The 17,610-nt window shown below is 32.2% G+C and overlaps 1 protein-coding gene across 1 annotated transcript in view; it reads left to right on the top strand.

Annotated features, from left to right (window-relative positions):
- Positions 1–1,250: 1,250 nt before the first annotated feature.
- The window catches only part of LOC129225672 (lysosomal alpha-glucosidase-like), a 42,519-nt gene continuing 26,159 nt past the window's right edge, over positions 1,251–17,610 (top strand). Inside the window, exons 1-6 of the mRNA XM_054860146.1 lie at positions 1,251–1,381; positions 9,905–10,054; positions 12,662–12,827; positions 12,923–13,019; positions 14,366–14,604; positions 16,856–16,987. Coding sequence (XP_054716121.1) covers positions 9,960–10,054; positions 12,662–12,827; positions 12,923–13,019; positions 14,366–14,604; positions 16,856–16,987 — 729 coding nt within the window. The 5' untranslated portion in view covers positions 1,251–1,381; positions 9,905–9,959. The remainder of the gene's footprint in view (positions 1,382–9,904; positions 10,055–12,661; positions 12,828–12,922; positions 13,020–14,365; positions 14,605–16,855; positions 16,988–17,610) is intronic.

Below are 17,610 nucleotides of genomic sequence, written 5' to 3'. Positions count from 1 at the left end.
CATACTAATTGCACATATAATTACCTCTTTGCATTTCAAATCAATTTTAAATAGTAATTTGCTAACTGTATAACAGTACATTATTACTATTATTACGTTAAATTTAGAAATATCTGAAATTTCAGCAACTTCTGTCATTGTTAAAGTTTGACATTCTTATGAATAGTGTTAAGGAATAAAAATTACTTACTTAATTAATTAAATTAAAACATCATTAATTAAAAAACTTAAATGTAGCTTCATGAATAGCGTCAAAACGATAACTTTTTTTTTCCATTATTGTTATTATTTTATTAGAAAAATTCTGTGCTATGCCAATGACACACACACGCACAAACTAAATAAATACTTAAAATAAAATATAAACAGAATAAAATAAAAGATAATGAAGAAGTTGAATTGAAAAGAAATCAACAAATAAGTAAAAATGAACAAATTAAAAAAATTAAAAATCCCCCCCCCCCTAAATTTTGATGGTGCGACTTGCTCCCTGTCCCCCCCCCTAAATTTTGATGGTGCGACTTGCTCCCTGTCCCCCCCCCCCCATCCCCCTGTGGGCCCCCCTGAAACGTGTGTCAAATGCCATTGTTTACTCTACCGTAGCCTCATCAGAGTGAAAACCGGAAGAGAAACATTCCAATGGGAAGGAGGGAAGAGGGGATGCTCAGCCATCCAGCGCATGCGCTGATGCAACTTATTTACATCGCCGGGACTTTGGAATGAGTGCTGCGGTGCTGCTGCTTACTAGATTAAAAACAATGGGAAACAATTTGTATTTCTACACCGCAGTAGGGAATTGAGCTGACTTTCTCTTACAGATTTTAACTCTTTGAACATGCCTGATGATTTCGCCATGGATTCTCGTAATTATGCTTTTACGAGCGAAGATGAGAATAAAAGGAAGAAAATGTCTTTTAAGATGCAGGTTGGAATTGGTGTGCTTGCCCTCTTGCTAGGCGCCTGTGTTGGAACTCTGTTATTTTATTTAATAAACGGAAATTCTTTTGGATCTTCAAAAAACTCTGGCAAAGATTTTCCAGATCCAGATTCTTCGTGTGCGATCATCAAAGACGAAGAGAAATTTAACTGTCATCCCGACTGGCCGATTTCAAAAGAGGAGTGCCATGAACGAGGCTGTTGTTATCGTGCTGCGTCCGATTTAAAGGTTTCAGATTCGGATTTAATACATTCATCTTATTTAGGTGTTCCTTCGTGTTTTTACCCATCAAACTATGCGGGATACAATGTAAGTGATATAACCGTAAACAGTAACAAAATTTCAGCAGGTTTGACAAGACTTAGAGCATCTGGATTCCGTGATGATATCGAGAATTTAAAATTAACTCTTTCTTTCATCGATGACAATAGCCTAAGACTTGTGGTAAGTAGTTTATATATATATATATATATAAAGTTAAATATCTTTTTTTGCATTAGGAAAACCATAAATTGCAAAGATTCATAACAGCCCACATCCCCTAGATCAATGATCCTCTGCTGTGTTTTTATCACATTTTCTAGGCTTGGGGAAGGGGGGGGGGGAGGCAGAGAAAGGGTTAAAAAAAAATCTGCTAAAATCCTACCAGACAGCCTGGTTATCACATCCAAAGACTTCAGTTTCATTCTTATTAGAACTCATCAGTATGGATCAGGTGCGGATCCACGGGAGGGGAACTGGGGGAACGTTCCCCCTCCAAAATCCCAAGTGTACCTAAAAATTTTCAAAAGAGAGTACGGGAAATTAATTCCGTTTTCCAAAACTTTAACTCTAAGAAAGGCGCAAGAAAAAGTGAGGAGAGAATTTCAAAAGCGGATCTAAGAAGAGAAACTGCTGGAATGCCGCCCCCCACACACACACCTCGGGGGAAAAAACAAGTGTGCCTAAAGCTGTTCAAAAAACAGAGTACAGGAAAATGTTTATAAGTTTTTTAGAACGTGAACTAAGGCACCAGGAAAAGCAATTAGACAGCAACAGAAGCGGATCCACGGAGGGGAACTAGGAGAACGTTCTCCTCTCCCCCCCCCAAAAAAAACCCCCATATATATCTAAAAATTTTCACAACAGAGTGTAGGAAAATTCTTCTGTTTCATGGAACTTCAACTTGAGAAAAAGCTCCAGAAAATTCGATCAAACAATAGCAGATGCCGATCACTGGAGGGCAACTGGAGGAACGTTCCCCTTCCTCTAAAGTCTCATATATACTTTTAAAAAAATTTCACAACATAGTACAGCGAAATTCTCCTGTTATGTAGAACTTGAGCTTGAAGAAAGGCGCAAGAAAAAGCGAGGAGAGAATTGCAAAAGCGGATCTAAAGAGGAGAACTGGGGAATGTTCCCTTCTTCCTTGCATAAAAAAAAGCAAGTGATCCTAAAACTTCAGAAAACAGAGTACAGGAAAAATGTTCCGTTTGTTAGAACTTTACAAAAGACTCCAGGAAAAGCGATTAGATAAGAGTAAAAGTGGATCCTAGGAGGGGAACTGGGGCAATGTTCTCTCACCAAAAATCCTACGTGTTCCTAAAATTTTTTAGAACAGAGTGCAGGAAAATTCTTCTGTTTTATAAAAATTGAACTTGAAGAAAGGAGCAGGGAAAAGCGAGGGGAGAATTGCAAAAGCGGGTTCAAAGAAAGGAACTGGGGAACGTCCTTCGCCAAAACAAGAAAAATCTTAAGTAAACCTAAAACTGCAGAAAACAGAGTAAGAAAAAACCACCTGTAGTTGACACTTAAAGGATTAATTTTTTGGTGTTTAGTTAACATAGCTTAGAGAGAACTCATCCTAAGGGAAACTTTTAATAAGTTATAACTGCACCGACTAGTCCCCTATTTTAATGCAATTTGCTCCAGTTCTAAAAAATCGAAAATCCGGCACTGCAGGAATGTAAAGATAGTTATATTATAGAAAAATACAGAAATTAAATGCTTTCGTCACACTTTATAAGCTATGCTAAGTTATAAGACTACGGAAAGTTAACTACATAAAAATTCGAGTTCGCGCGGGGACTGAGAGTAAATATTTTTCATCGTACTTATTTTTTAAGACTCATCAATATGGTACAATACAGCTTTCCAGTCGTAGTTCAGTCACTTTAAGGCCATTTTAAGTCTCCCAAATTTCTGTACTTGCTTTTTGTATCTGTTTTCCAGTAATCTTTCAAAATAAGCCTCTTTGAACACAAACCTGTTTAAACTGTATTTTGCATTTTTTTGGTGAAGGGTTGATTATTGTATTTAGTGCTTCTGAAATTCAGTGGCGCTATCAGAGGTGGAGGCGGGAGGGGGGGCACAGGGCGGCAGGATCCGTGATCCTCCCAGAAGGCCGAGTAGAATGTTTTTGTAAAACATTTCTTACAATTAAAGAGAAAAATAGAACAAACCTTGGGAACAGTCCCCCTTTTTTAGTAGGTCTAAAAATAAAGTCTTCATAATGCTACGCTTCGGAAGTCCGCTTCCTCCACGAATACCTTTAAAGCGTGTCTCAAATCTTGTTTTCAGGACTTCAATTTTGAAAATTTTAAAGGGGAAAACTACCTAACACCTCGCATTCTAATAACATCGAGAATCGTTTAAGATTGTTTTTTTTGAGCTTCAATTTTGAAAAACTGCCAAACCCCTGACGTTACCAAATATGGTCCACAGTCATGTTTTTAAGACGTCAATAACGAAAAATTTCCGGACAAGGATCCGAATGCTACTGTAGAAAATCTGAATAAAAAATAAAAATTACAATTTTGAAAAAATAAATGGGGAGAGCGTTTAAATCCTTTATCACCGAATATCGCTTAAAAACTTCGTTTTCTAGGACTTCAATCTCGAAATATTTTATTTGGGAAAGCTCCAGAACCCTACTACTCGAAGCATTGTCAAAGTTAGTCTGCAACTGCGTTTTTGGAAATTCAATTTCGAAAAATTTAGCGGAGGGATTATCGATTTAAATCTATTTTACAAAAAATCGATTGGAGGCAGCCCTCCAAAAAATCCTATCTCCTACCCTACCGTCAAAAAATATTGCCTATAATCGCGGTTTTAAAACTTTAATTTCCGCAGACCTTTCTTTTTCGTAACATCACCAGAGACCGTCTAAAACTGCGTTCTTGAGACTAAAATTTCAACATATTTTTCTGGGGGACGGCCCCTGGACCCCCTATCAGCTAGTGAAAATTTTAAAAGTGCCCCCTAACTTTTTCTGGTTGAGCCACTACTGCAAATATTACTTCTTTTAAGCACTTAAATATAGAAGAATGAACTAACTTTTAAAAATAATTATTTAAGAATTGTACTTTTAGAATTTGTAATGAATAAAATTCTTTGATATAAAGCATTAAGAAGCAGTAGATACGTTGTAAAACTCAATATCTATGGTTATTTTTTAATGAGTAATTTTATATACCCCCCGTCCCCATAATCATATTTGCTAGAAAAGTTCCCCTCCCAAATCCATAGTCTGGATCCGCCCCTGGTATGGATTAGTGAATAACCGAGCTGGTGGCAGGTGTCGTCTCATTGAAGTTGAAGAATAGTTCAAAAAGTTAGATTTCAGAAAAAATGTCCTTTTTTGCAATCAATTTTTCGTAACTATGTTGGATGGTTGCTCCCACTTTAATCGTTTCGAGTTTCAGAATAATTGTAGACTAGTAATAGATTTTGACTTTTATTTTTTACTATTAACTTTTAAATGCTGCTTAGTTATTCTTATAAAAGTTATTTATCTTAAAAAATCACCATTTTTTTATGTGTAAATAAATGTTTTTTTAAAAAAATAATTTTTTTCCTCATTCTTGTAATTATTATAAAATGAAAGGAAGTTGATGATTTGTGTAAAATTTTATAAGTTATATGAAGAATACTTAAGTCCAGTAAAACCCTTTTAATGTGGACACTAACGGGACAAATTTTTTTGTCCACAATAGAGGGGTGTCTGCAGGTAAGGGCTTTAATATTGTTATTTGCATTGGAATTGGGGAATTGAAAATTGTCTCCATAAGAGGGGTGTCTGCACTTGAGGGGTGTCCATTAGGAGGGGCTTTACTGTATGTACTGTGTTCACTCTAAATTAATTGTACCCTAATTTACAGAGGGAATTGTAAATTAGTGTACCAGTGCCCAGTAGTAGAATTTTCTGTATCAGTCTGCAAGCATCTGTTTCATAAATCATAAACTGGAAATTATCTGTTACTCCCAACAATGAGGAGCCAAGCTTACTGTCATTAAAAATTATAATTAAGCAGCATTTGAATTTTCAAATACCACTGATATCTTGGATAGGTACCATGGACGCACATGTGCAAAATTTTAAATAGGGGGGGGGGGGATTAGATATTTTCCCCATGGAAACTGATTTTAGTACAGATTAGAGTTATTAAAGTTGGACATTTTTAGTAACTTATTCAGTAATGGCTGGAGAAGAAATGTTTCTACATTTTTACAAAGAAAAAAGTACTAAAAGCAAGGAAGTTCTAACTTTTGAGGGGGGGGGGGGGCGGGGCTTGAGCCTTCATTTACCCTCCTATATGAGCACCCATGATAGGTACAGAATATCCATAACAGTTATGACGCAAGTTCAAGCTGCTAAGAAAAAACAATTAATGAAAAAAAAGCATGGTTTGTTGATTTAAATCAGTTGATTTGAATTAAGTGATTTTTTTTAACAAAATCATTAATTAAAATCAGTTGATTTTACTTTTATAAATTAATTCTGCATTTTTAGGATTTATTGCTTTAAATTGAACTACATTGCATTATACTATCTTTACTTCCACAGGCAAAACTACATAGATCCCTCTTTCTGTGTGTATAACAGATTTTCACTCTATTGCTTTTACTCCAAAATTAGTTTAGAGCAAAATAAAAATTTTGAGTTTTTCTTACACACCATGAGTAAAATATAGTTCAGCAAAATAATTGTTCAACATATTATTTTACACTAAAAATGTACATGATATGGAAACCTTATCTTTAAGCAAAGCATAAAAAATCACATCTTATCTAAGCATTATAACATATTTATAAATCTTAAAATATCAATGAATAGTTAGAGAACTTATCTTAATTTTAAAAGTAAGTTGAATGGATTCATCTATTGTATGAAATATATATTATGTTTATAAATGTAAAGTAATTAATATCTACAAATCTTTGAACATTTAAAAGAAAATAAAAAATCCGATTTAAATAAAATAAATCCGACTTTTTTGATTTAAAAAAAAAAAAAATCACGAACCTTGAAGAAAAATAACTTAGAGGTTGTCTACAAATGATGTCACGCTTTGAGGAGGTGGGCAGTTCCTGAAATTGTGAGCCTTTATAGCAAGGGAAAGGAATCGGATCACAAGAAGTGGCGACAATATTTTAGCTATGTTATCATGCTATATTGAAACATATTGTTGCTTTGCAACAATAGGATATATTACTTTCTGGGATCAGATGTCTTACTGTTGCTCTGAGTTGACAATATTATGTTTATGTGATATAGCATAACACGCAACGAGAGAGGAAGTGGGACACTTTATTCCTGAAATGAAGGGGGGGGGGGGGCAAATATGATGAAAAATTGTATGACTTCATTTATGGGCAAGGACAGCCCCTCACATACAATTTAATCTTTCAAAGTCTTTTTGTGTTACTTATTTATCAAAAACAAGACTACTAAGAATTTATCTGAAACAACTTTACTGGCTAATGTCAAAGTAACAACTCATTTTAAAAAGCAATATTTGCAATGCTTAAGATGTTTAGACATTCTGCGTTGCTCCAACAATTGTGTCCCTAAAATTTTTTAACAAAGCTTCTTCCAGATTAATTGAGCAATAAGTACAAGCAGGAGCATCCAGAAATTATATTGGGGAAAGAGGAGGGGGGGGGGGGGAGATTCTAAATTTATCAAAAAAAACTTGAAATTTTGCCAAATGATTTTTTTAAAAAAAAGAAAACCTTCTTGTGCTTTCATACACACCTATGTCTGATGAGGAGAAATACTATACATTGTTCACAAAAAAGTAATAAATTAATTTTTAAAAAATTACAATATTTCAATGCTGTCTCTAAATTATCAGTCAAAATTTGCCAAAAAAGAAAAATGTTTTGGCAGATCACAGTCATAGGAAGATCTAGGCTCTGAATTCGGAGCTGCAACTATACCGAGAGTTTGGAGAGTTATATTACCCTGGACAGACATGGATCCGGGTACCCTCTTCAAAAATTTTTGAAAATTGACGTTAAAATTGCTGGTTTTTAATTTGTTTCTGAACAGATTTTATAGCACTGTTTACTGGAATGATGTGCAATAACTTGTATAAACATTATGGTTCTTGATAGTCATGTTTTTTTGATCTCATTTTCTATGACTTTTTTTAAGTAAAGGAAATTTAATCATATATCAGTAAATGCCTAATTACAGAGTAGAATTATTCTATAATACAATACATTATAACAATTTAAGAAGTATGCTTGTATTTGATACATGTGTAATTTGTTATTGTTATTATAATTTTTTTTTTCAAATGGATAAAATTACTCTTTTTCTTACTACTTAGCAGAGTCATATTTCTCTTACATTGACAAATTGTGTATATCCCTTGACACTCTAGTAAATCCGTCTATGGTTGCAGTGGCCCTTAGAGGCTTCCCTGATGCATAATCATTTTGAAATAAGTCTAATAATATGATCTTTTTAACATGACATTGCTTACTCCCAGTGTTAGAAAACAGAATTTACACCTTGGGCATCAAATTGGAAAACTTGGGTGCTATTTTTAGCCTACTTTCCCAGTAAAAGTCAGAAAAAGGAGAAAAAAGCATGAAAGAAGGCTTAATGCATCTTAAAAAATGTTGCGAAAAACAAAAAAAAATCAAAAATAAATAAAATAATTAAATAAATATCGAAAAATTAAAAATTGGAAAGTAGGGTATTAAAATGGGGAAAAATGTCTGTCAGTCTGTCCGTCGGTCTGTCTGTCCCTAATAACTTTTGAATGAATAGTCCGATTAGAAAAAACTTTTTTTTGTTCGAAAGATCTCGGCGAGAACACACCTCATTCCCATATTTCACTTTTTGATTTGAACTATTTTTTGTTCAATTTTGAACAGTTCAAAAAAACTTAACATTATCGCCTACGGGGAAACTGAAAGTCAATGTAGATTCCGTACTTGAAGGCGGATTTATTTCAAACAAATTTTGTTGGAAATAGCTCTTGACGCCAAACTCTAGACTCCGACTCCGAGAATTTAGAAGCACCTGACTCCGACTCCTGTGCCCGATAAATAATTGGACTCCGACTCCCCAACTTCGACTCCAACTTTGTAGCTTTGGCAAAAATTTATACATGGAGAACAAATGACTGACTCCGATTCTTGGATATTCTGGATATTCGTCTCCGACTCCTTTATCCCGAAATGAGATTAACTCCGACTCCGAAGCTATGGTTTTAAATGTGAAATAATTATTGTTGATATGATTTGTTTTTATTTTCACGCTAAAGTTTTAATTTAGGTATTCAGTTTTCGGCGAATAAACTCGAAGTCATTTATGTTTCTACATAACGATTTGCGCAGACGATTTTTTTTTGTTTTTTTGACAATGAAAAGTTATTTTTTAAGTTGACATTTTATTGTTTTTATTTATTTTGGTAAGTGCATTAATTCATTTAAAAAATTATTTTTGGCAACAGGGGAAAAAGAAACGATTTTTTTTTTTTGATATGATGTATTTATTTTAAAAAGCTTATTAATTTTAATTATCATTTTTTCGTTTTGAAAGCTGTTAAAGAATTTTTTTAAGGGAAAAAAAGTGTATTAGCTGCTTTGTTTAAAAGGTGCTGCTTTTTTTTTATGCTTCTAATTTTTTTAGATGTGTGAGGAATACTTTATTCCTAGAAATTAGAAAAAATATGTTTGAAATAATTTGCGATTTTAGCTATTTTTGAGAATATTGATCAGGTACTAGAAAGTAGTATGGGTATACGGGAAAGTAGGTTCGTATAGTTCTAGACGGAACTTCTTGTTAAGAAATGAAAGAAGTTTTCAAAAAGTTCCTTAAGCTATAAATAATACTTAGGCAAAATTAAGACATGATGAATATCTATTCAAGAAATTCTGCTCCATGTACGCACAGAACTGCTCCATGTACGCACAGAAAATAACATTTGCTGAAGACAAAGGTATTTAAAAAACATTTTCTGCAATTAATCTTCCTACAATATTTGATACACTCATGTATTTTTTTAAAAAAATTGGGTCAAAATCCTGTTAGTCTTCAGGTATTGCGTTTGGGGTGAATTACAAAGGCTTGATGAGATTCTTTTTTTAGGTGTTGATTTTTGCTCCTATGTTTAGAAATCTTGATGGAAAAATTGATTGTTTGATCCCAAAATGCAACTTAAAACCATCATTTTTAGCGCTACTTGTTACATGTGACTCCATGGCTTCAGAGATAGAAATACAAAACACAAAATAATTTTGAATAAATGTCGATTTTGCATCAATTGTGCCAGTAAAAACAAAACAAAATGGAGATCAACTGTTATATGTTTTCTTAAAGACGTGGTAATGATGACAGTTAAACTTCTATTTTTTATTAAAACTGAGTTTAATATCAGCTGCATCTGTGTTAATGAAATAAATATGATAAAACAATTGTCACAAGCATCTATTTTTCTTAAGACTTGACTCTTAATACTAACCAATCATTAATTCAATGTGTTACATTCATTTCATTGTAAAATTGATTTCATATTAAATTTTAGAGTATCACTCAATGTTACAAAATAATTATTTTGTTAAAATTTGAAGGCTTTTTAAATAAATAGATTTATTTTTGTATTTCTAATTTGTTTGTTTTTTTAAGTGAAACTTGATTCTTTTTATTTTTATACTTTTCTTACATATAATGGATTAATTTTGTTTTAGATAAATGATGCAAATCCAAAGGCTGCCCGATTTGTTCCTGATATTGGATTAAACTATGAAATCAAAGAAAGAAAAAAATGAGCTTTATCTTGTAAATTTGACTTCTGATGGTTCTTTGCTTATCACTAGAAAATCTTCTGGTGCAATAGTGTTAGTCTTTAAAAGTTTGTCTATAATATTATTTATTTATTAGCTTGCATTTCTAGCTGAATACTAAGCTTTTCAATGTTTCTTTGGAAAATTTTATTCTAAAATTTTGTTTTGCGAAAGAGTGATTTGTATTGTTTAATACTTGAAAATAAATGTGAGGGTGCTTGTCCCCCAGTGGGTGCACCATTGGGTGGTTCTAAAATTAAAAATTTGATTAATTATGTAGATAGAGAAACTTTTCTTCTACTTCCCTGGAATTCCTGGTTTTTTAGTTGACGAATCTCGCAATAACGTGATTAAGAGAAAACTGTTATGATTTTAAATGAATATAAATATCCACGTTGAATTGTTTATGAAACACTCTTGCTTAATTTAATGCCAGACTTTCAATAAGAAAGAAGTGAAGCTGATGTTCAGACTATAGCCTATGGTTTCAAACCAGGCCCAGATTTAAATGTTGGGACTGCTGCAAAAATCTCCAGGGCCACTTACCACTCACTGGATTACTCACACTGAATTGAGCCTCGAGCCTCTCAGTGCTGTGCCCCCCTCCCAAATGCACTGCGGGGTCCATGGGTACGTAGATTCGGCCTTTTTAAAATGCAGGAAACAACAACAATGGTGATTGAGAGAGCAATGAAAAAATGAAGTAATATTCTTCATCACTTTCTGTAGCCAAAGATACATGTGAAAAAACTGTACCTCTGCAGGGTAGTTTTAATAGTAGACAGAAAATTCACCATCTGAATATTTTAATAAATTTTATTGGAAATATTTTAGTTTTAACAAACATTATTGGATAGTTTATCTAATTTGTTAATGGACTTCCATCCAAAATGGCTATGTTATTTTGTGGTTACCTTTACATGACACACCTTCTCTGTCCATGCTCTATTTGCTTGTAGAACTTTGCAGGGTTTTTGGGTTTTAATCAGTTTTACCTTTAAACATGTTCTAATTCATGACAACTACCTTGTGTACAAATAAGTTTTAAAGGATTTCAAAGAGATGGCGTCACAAGTGTTAAATCGAAACGGACAATGTTGCAACTAACTTCATTTTAAAACCTCATTGTTAGGCTTTCATTTTCAGTATGACATTTCGCTGAAGTGGAAACAATATAGTTTGTGTGTGTTCTGAATATGTCAACTTTTGTGCCAACAAAACACACTTTGCGAGGAAAGTTTACTTTTCTGCTTCCGTTTGAAGAAAAATGCAGCTGAAATCCATCAAATGCTGCAAGAAGCTTACAGGAACATTGATTTCCACATGTGAGTTTTGGCATAGATGTTTTAGAATTGGTGATTTTAACACCAATGACAAAAAGCGTGATGGAAGACCACAACAGTTTGAGGATGCTGAATTGGAAGCTATATTGGACAAAGACGAGTACAAAACAACTTAACCAAACTAAATCAATGCATTTGACCTGAGCTCTACTGGAAAAACGGCTACAGTATAAGGTTTTGCACGACAAGATAATTTTGCTACATGATGACGCTCGGTCGCATGTTGTGTAGCCCGGTCAAAACGTACCTTGATACGCTGAAAAGAGAAGTCCTACCCCACCCGCCATATAGCCTAGATATTGCCCCTTCAGACTACTATCTGTTTTCGTCGATGGCGCAAGCTCTTGAGGATCAGCACTTCCTCTCTTTTAAAGAAGTCCAAAATTGGATTGATTCTTGGATCGTATTAAAAGACGCATCGTTTTTTTCGAGATGGCCTTCTAAAATTGCCAGAAAGATGGGAAAAGGTAGTGACCAACGATGGACAATACTTTGAAAAATGAACATGAAACCATTTTTTCACAATAAAGCATCAAACTTGAAAAAAAATCCTTTAAAACTTATTTGTACACCAGATAGATACAAGTATAGCTTAACCTCTAGATTGTGCCAGTGCAAATTGTTTCCAATGTATTTCAAGTAAATGTACCTGAAATCTTATACTTTACCCATAAAATTGTCTAATAAAATACCTTAAATAATATGCGTTGAGTTTAAATTTTTCCTCACATTTTCCCCAAAACATTATAAAAATATATTCACTTGTTTGAACTTGAGCATATAGTAGTTTATAATTTTTTTTGGTTTCTTGGTCTACAGGCCTTTAATGAGCGTGCCCCCCCCCCCCTTACTACCGCACTGCTGGGTCTACCTGCGGGTACATAGATCTGGGCTTGTTTAAAATATATATTTTGTTTTCTTACTAAATATTTTTTTTTAGTGTTGGTTTCAAAAAGGAGCAAATAGTGGACCATTCCACTGAAAATCAGAGGTTCTTGCTACAGTTTATAGATCCATTTATTTGCAAAACATTTTTGCTTCTTATATTTTTCACTCATAGTAAATCGTTTAAGGTTCTCTCTCTCTAAAATGTTAACAGACAAGATTAGATAAAAATGACCTAGTAGTTGTAAGCTTTCAGTATTTGACTTTTAAAAATATTTACATTTAATTTTTAAAGTTATACACATGTTATAATGTTTTCTACATATTGTGATATCAATGTATGCTTTTCATGTTACAATTGTAAAAAGTAATATATTTGCATAATTTATGGTTTTTAGTTATTTAATTTTCTTTTACTCTTCTATGAATGTAGGTTCCAAACTGAGCTGTCACGGTTAGTTTACAGTGATCAATTTTTACAAATATCCTCGTATACTGCGTCAAAGTATCTTTATGGATTTGGCGAACACAAAGAAGGTATCCTTAAATCTTTCAACTGGAATCGGTTAACTTTGTTCAATCAAGGAGATTTACCAGTGGTAAGATGTTTTTTAACTGGCATTTTGATTTTTTTTTTTTTTTTTTGAACATGTGTAACATATAAAATTTACAAATGTGTTTTTGTGTTTTTCAGCCCAACAGGAATCTTTATGGTACTCATCCATTTTATTTAGTTGTAGAGCCTGGTGGAAATACTAATGGTGTATTTCTTTTCAATAGTAATGCCATGGGTATGATAATTTTTTTGAGCTATCTTCATCTCCTGATCTGTGTTATTTCAGCACATTTCAATCATGAAGTGTTTGAAATGTCAAAACTGAATTTAAATGTTCTATTTCCAAAAATGCTAACTGTAATATTTTATAGTAGAAGGAACTAAAACAATGGTGTACTTTAATTGTTCATCTAATTCATCAACCATATCTGCAAATATGCTATAATAAATCACTCATAACTATCTTTCATTTCGAAGTTTAAAATGTTAACACTGTAATACCTCCATAAAATAAAAAGTTATAATTTTCCTTGTATGGTGGTATTGAACTGAATGTACGAAATGTTGACATAAAAGTTTTGCTTTTAAGTAAAACTCAAAATATATTTTATTAAGAAGTTTTCTTGTAAATTTTGTCCTGCTTTAGTTTTTTTCTTTTTTTGAGAAGCATATTTTTATACTATGAATTTTTGTAAAAAAATTTGACATTTTTTTATTGTTTAAATATTTAGAGTGATGCAACTTGTTGTTACTCAAAATTTTAAGACTGCATGCTGATAATTTTCATTTGAGAAACATGACATGATTTCCAAAATGAAATGTTAAATATGTAAAGCTTGTCTAAAAGGGAATAATTATGATTTTTTTTTCTTTTTTCAAAATAGTTTATTTCTTTTTGTGATAAAAAGTAAGTTAAAAGAAAAAAAAGAAAAAAAAAAAAAAAACCTGAATTCTAGCAATTTTATTCCTTGAATAAAAAACTTTCAATTGATCCTATGTTGTAAATAATATGCAAACACATTTGATTCATCTTATTAACTGCATGTCTACAAGTCCTTTGAATTACTATTTAACTCCCCCTTATTTTTCATCAAAATATGTTGAAAAATGAACCGACTAATTTTCTGGAGCCTATGCAGACTAGCATTTTAGGGAGGTGGGAGTCATGCTGAAAAATAGAGTTAGGGGTACAAAAAGTTTCTGGAACTATTTGGGTGTCAAACAAGAGCACCAAATCAGCCAGGAATAAGGCGCCTAGTAGAGTATAAAAATTTGTTAATTTCAGAGGCAATAAAAGGAGGTATTATTTCAAATATTTACTAAATCAAACAATTAATAAATTTAAAAGATTTTGGAAAATACTTATATTTTATTCATTAAGTATTTGAACATAATATGTAATGTATTTGCATGATATTCTACATGACGTCCATCTTGAATGCAATCATTAAATTATGGTCACATACAATGATGATACATGGATAAAATTGTCAGCGTTTCAGGGGAGGTCATGACCCCCATGACCGATGCCCCTCTCCTTGTATCTGCTCTTGCTAATGTCAATGCTTTTTAATGTTCCAGATGCTTTGTTGCAACCTACCCCTGCTATTACGTTACGTTCAATTGGTGGGATTTTGGATTTATTCATCATGCTCGGTCCAACACCAACAGATGTTGTCAAACAGTATACGAGCATAGTTGGTCGAACTTTCATGCCTCCATATTGGAGTCTTGGATTCCATATATGTAAATATGGTTATTTTAGCCTTAATAAAACAATAGAAGTATTGGAGCGTAATTTAGCAGCAGATATTCCTATTGTAAGTATGTTTATGTTATCTTATTTCATCATATATTTTTTTTACTGTACTTTCACAATGACAGATTTACTGTGTTGCCACCAAATGTTGCTATTGCGAGTTGCCTCATGACCATAAAGGGACCCCAAGGGAGATTCAAAAATGCATGTAATTAATGTGTTACGTAGTTCTGTGATAGGCAAAGGTCCCTCTCTCAGAATGCATTGTGAGCGCAAACATACTTGTAAATCTGCTACTGTGCGTTCATGCCTTTTATTGTTTTTATGTGAAAAATTTCATTTAAAAAAAAATCTTGATAAAGTTTTCTATATCACATAGGTCATGGATTTCAATTGATAATTTCATGTTAGAAATTTAATGAGAAGGTTTATTTAGTATGGTAAAGTTTTATTTTTGAAATGGAAATTTCAAATTGATTTTCGTAAGAAATGATGATGACGCAAGTGCTGAGGCATATGTTTAGACTTAGTAGCATCTTTAACTGCCTAACAATAGTATATTTTAATAGCCGTTAATCATATATGGATACCTTGCAGAGATCAGATCTTGCACTTTCTAATTTTTGTTTACTCTTGTCTTTGCAAAATGTTTTGCTGGAAAAAAAAGTTAAAAATGAAGACTATGTTAAAACCATGCAACCTTGAGTCTGTGCTTCCTAAAACCTTCTTCAGAAATCATCTGTACAAATTGCCATTGTGCAAGAATTCTGGCGATGATACAAATTTTAATTAAAAGTAAATATTCATAAATATATTAACTGCACCATTTTTTTTTATATAAATGGACAAAACTGTCTGGTAAATCTAATATTTGCTTTGGTTTTGAATAATAATTGAATTTGTTTTTAAAAAAAGGCCAATTAAAAAATATATTTTAGGGTGACTTCACCAGTAACAGACAGTCATTAGTTTGGATATAAATAATAACAATTTTAGGCGGGTAAAACTGATGTTGCTGTGGCTCATGAATACAGTGCAACCATCTAGTGTTATCAGAGTAAATTTTATGAGCCAGTTGGTATTTACAAGGCAGTGGTAGAAGGTTATGTACAGCAGGTGGTGTTTCATGTTCATTTGAATTTAAGAAGGCTTTAGTGCTAAAAATCAAGAACTTTTGCACATTTTGAAGAGAAAAAGGGAATTTTATCTATTACTCATCCTTTCCTCATCCTATCTGTTACTGGGTATCATCAAAATTTTCAGTCTATTACTGGGGGTCGTACCTTTTTTAGAAATTGAGCAAATAAAAATAGAATAAACAAATTCAGAGGATCCAAAAGCAGCCAAACGTTTGATGAGATATAGTTGCATGAGAGAAAAATAGTTTAAGGGGGGTCTAAGTACCTTTAACCTTCAAAATTTTCGACTTTCTGGAAAAAATATATGTCATGCATAATTTATTTCTGAACAATTTGATACCTTATTTATTACCATACGCCAAAAACTTTTCAAGTTATCGTAAAAATGCGTAAACTTTCCCCATAGAGATTTATATTAACAGCAGTTGTTTAAGCCTGTTCGCCGATTTCTCATTTTGCGTGCATGATATATATTTCAGAAAGTTTCTTATATATTTCTGTAAAACTTTTGATACATGTTTGCCTGGTATATTTTTATGATCTGAACTTAAATTTATTTATTTTTTTTAATTAATTTATTTATTTCTTTGAAATTTTTAAAGTTAATATGAACATTTTCCAAACTTTTGGGCAAAAACCTTTTTTTTTTAATATTAACTTTTATTTTCAGTTAAAATTTAAGTTCAGATCATAAAAAAAAAAAAAAAAAAAAAAAAAAAAAACAGACAAACATGCATGAAAAGTTTTACGGAAATATATAAGAAACTTTCTGAGATATCATGCATGCAAAACAAGAAACTGGTGGTCTGTGAGGAAAGAGGTTTAAACAGCTGCTGTTAACATAAATCTCTGGGAAGAATTTACATATTTTTAAGATAACTTGAAAAGTTTTTGTCATATGGTAATGAATAAGGTATCAAATTGTTTAGAATTAAATTATGCGTAACATATATTTTTTTCATGAAGTCAAAATTTTGAAGGTTAAAGGTCCTTAGACCCCTTAAAAAGTCTGAATACATTAAAAGACTCAGAAAGTTGAGTTAACCTGAGAGCAATGTCTTAACCATGTCTCTTTCGTGACTATAGCTGTAGTATCTGTTAATAAAATGTTTAGAGGAAAAGCATATTATTTTGTTCAAATACGGTTCTTAGAAAAGGTAATATTTCTTTCAGGATGTTCAGTGGCATGACATCGATTTCATGCACAGAAATTTAGATTTCACTTACGATCCTGTAGACTTTAAAGGACTTCCAGAATTTGTGGAAAAACTTCATAATGATGGCAGACATTACGTAGCCATGATTGTAAGTTTAATTCCATTCCTTATATTAGGATAAAACTTTTAATTGAAAGTTTATTGTGAAAGTTTAAAAAGCAATATTCCTTTTGTAGCTTCTCTCCTAAAACCACTGGACATTCTTTTATTTTGTTACATTTATGTTCGTAATTTTATGTTGGAAGGTTGATATTTTTTCTATTTTGAAAATTTTATAGTTAATAAATTCTCCAAAACAGAACTCTTTTCCTTGTTTACCTCCAAAATTGTTTTTGTTAAAGTTTAATACTTTTTATGAAAAATACTTAGAGATTCACTAAGTAGCATCTAAAAACATACTAGACAGACTCTTAGATAATTAAAGCAATATACGAATTTTTCTAAATAGAATGATGGTAGTGAATGTGTTTTTGTTACAAGATAAAGCAAAAACTTACTTGATCGACAAAGTAGATGACGTTAGTTAAATATATAGTTATTATATAAAATTGAAGTTTTCTAAAAAGGTTTTGATTTCCAGGCCTCCAAACAGTAGAAAATTGTAGATGGAATTAAAAAATTTAGGTCCTTAGTATGTTTTAGTAGCTAAAGGTGTTTTTTTTTAAATGCCAAATTGATGAAGTAAAATTTATGTAAAGTATACTTAAGAAA

The sequence above is a fragment of the Uloborus diversus genome, chromosome 7 (assembly GCF_026930045.1).
Source record: "Uloborus diversus isolate 005 chromosome 7, Udiv.v.3.1, whole genome shotgun sequence".
NCBI classification, from domain to species: Eukaryota; Metazoa; Arthropoda; class Arachnida; order Araneae; family Uloboridae; genus Uloborus; species Uloborus diversus.
Note: the sequence above shows the minus strand (reverse complement) of the source record. Positions and strands in the feature narration are given on the sequence as shown.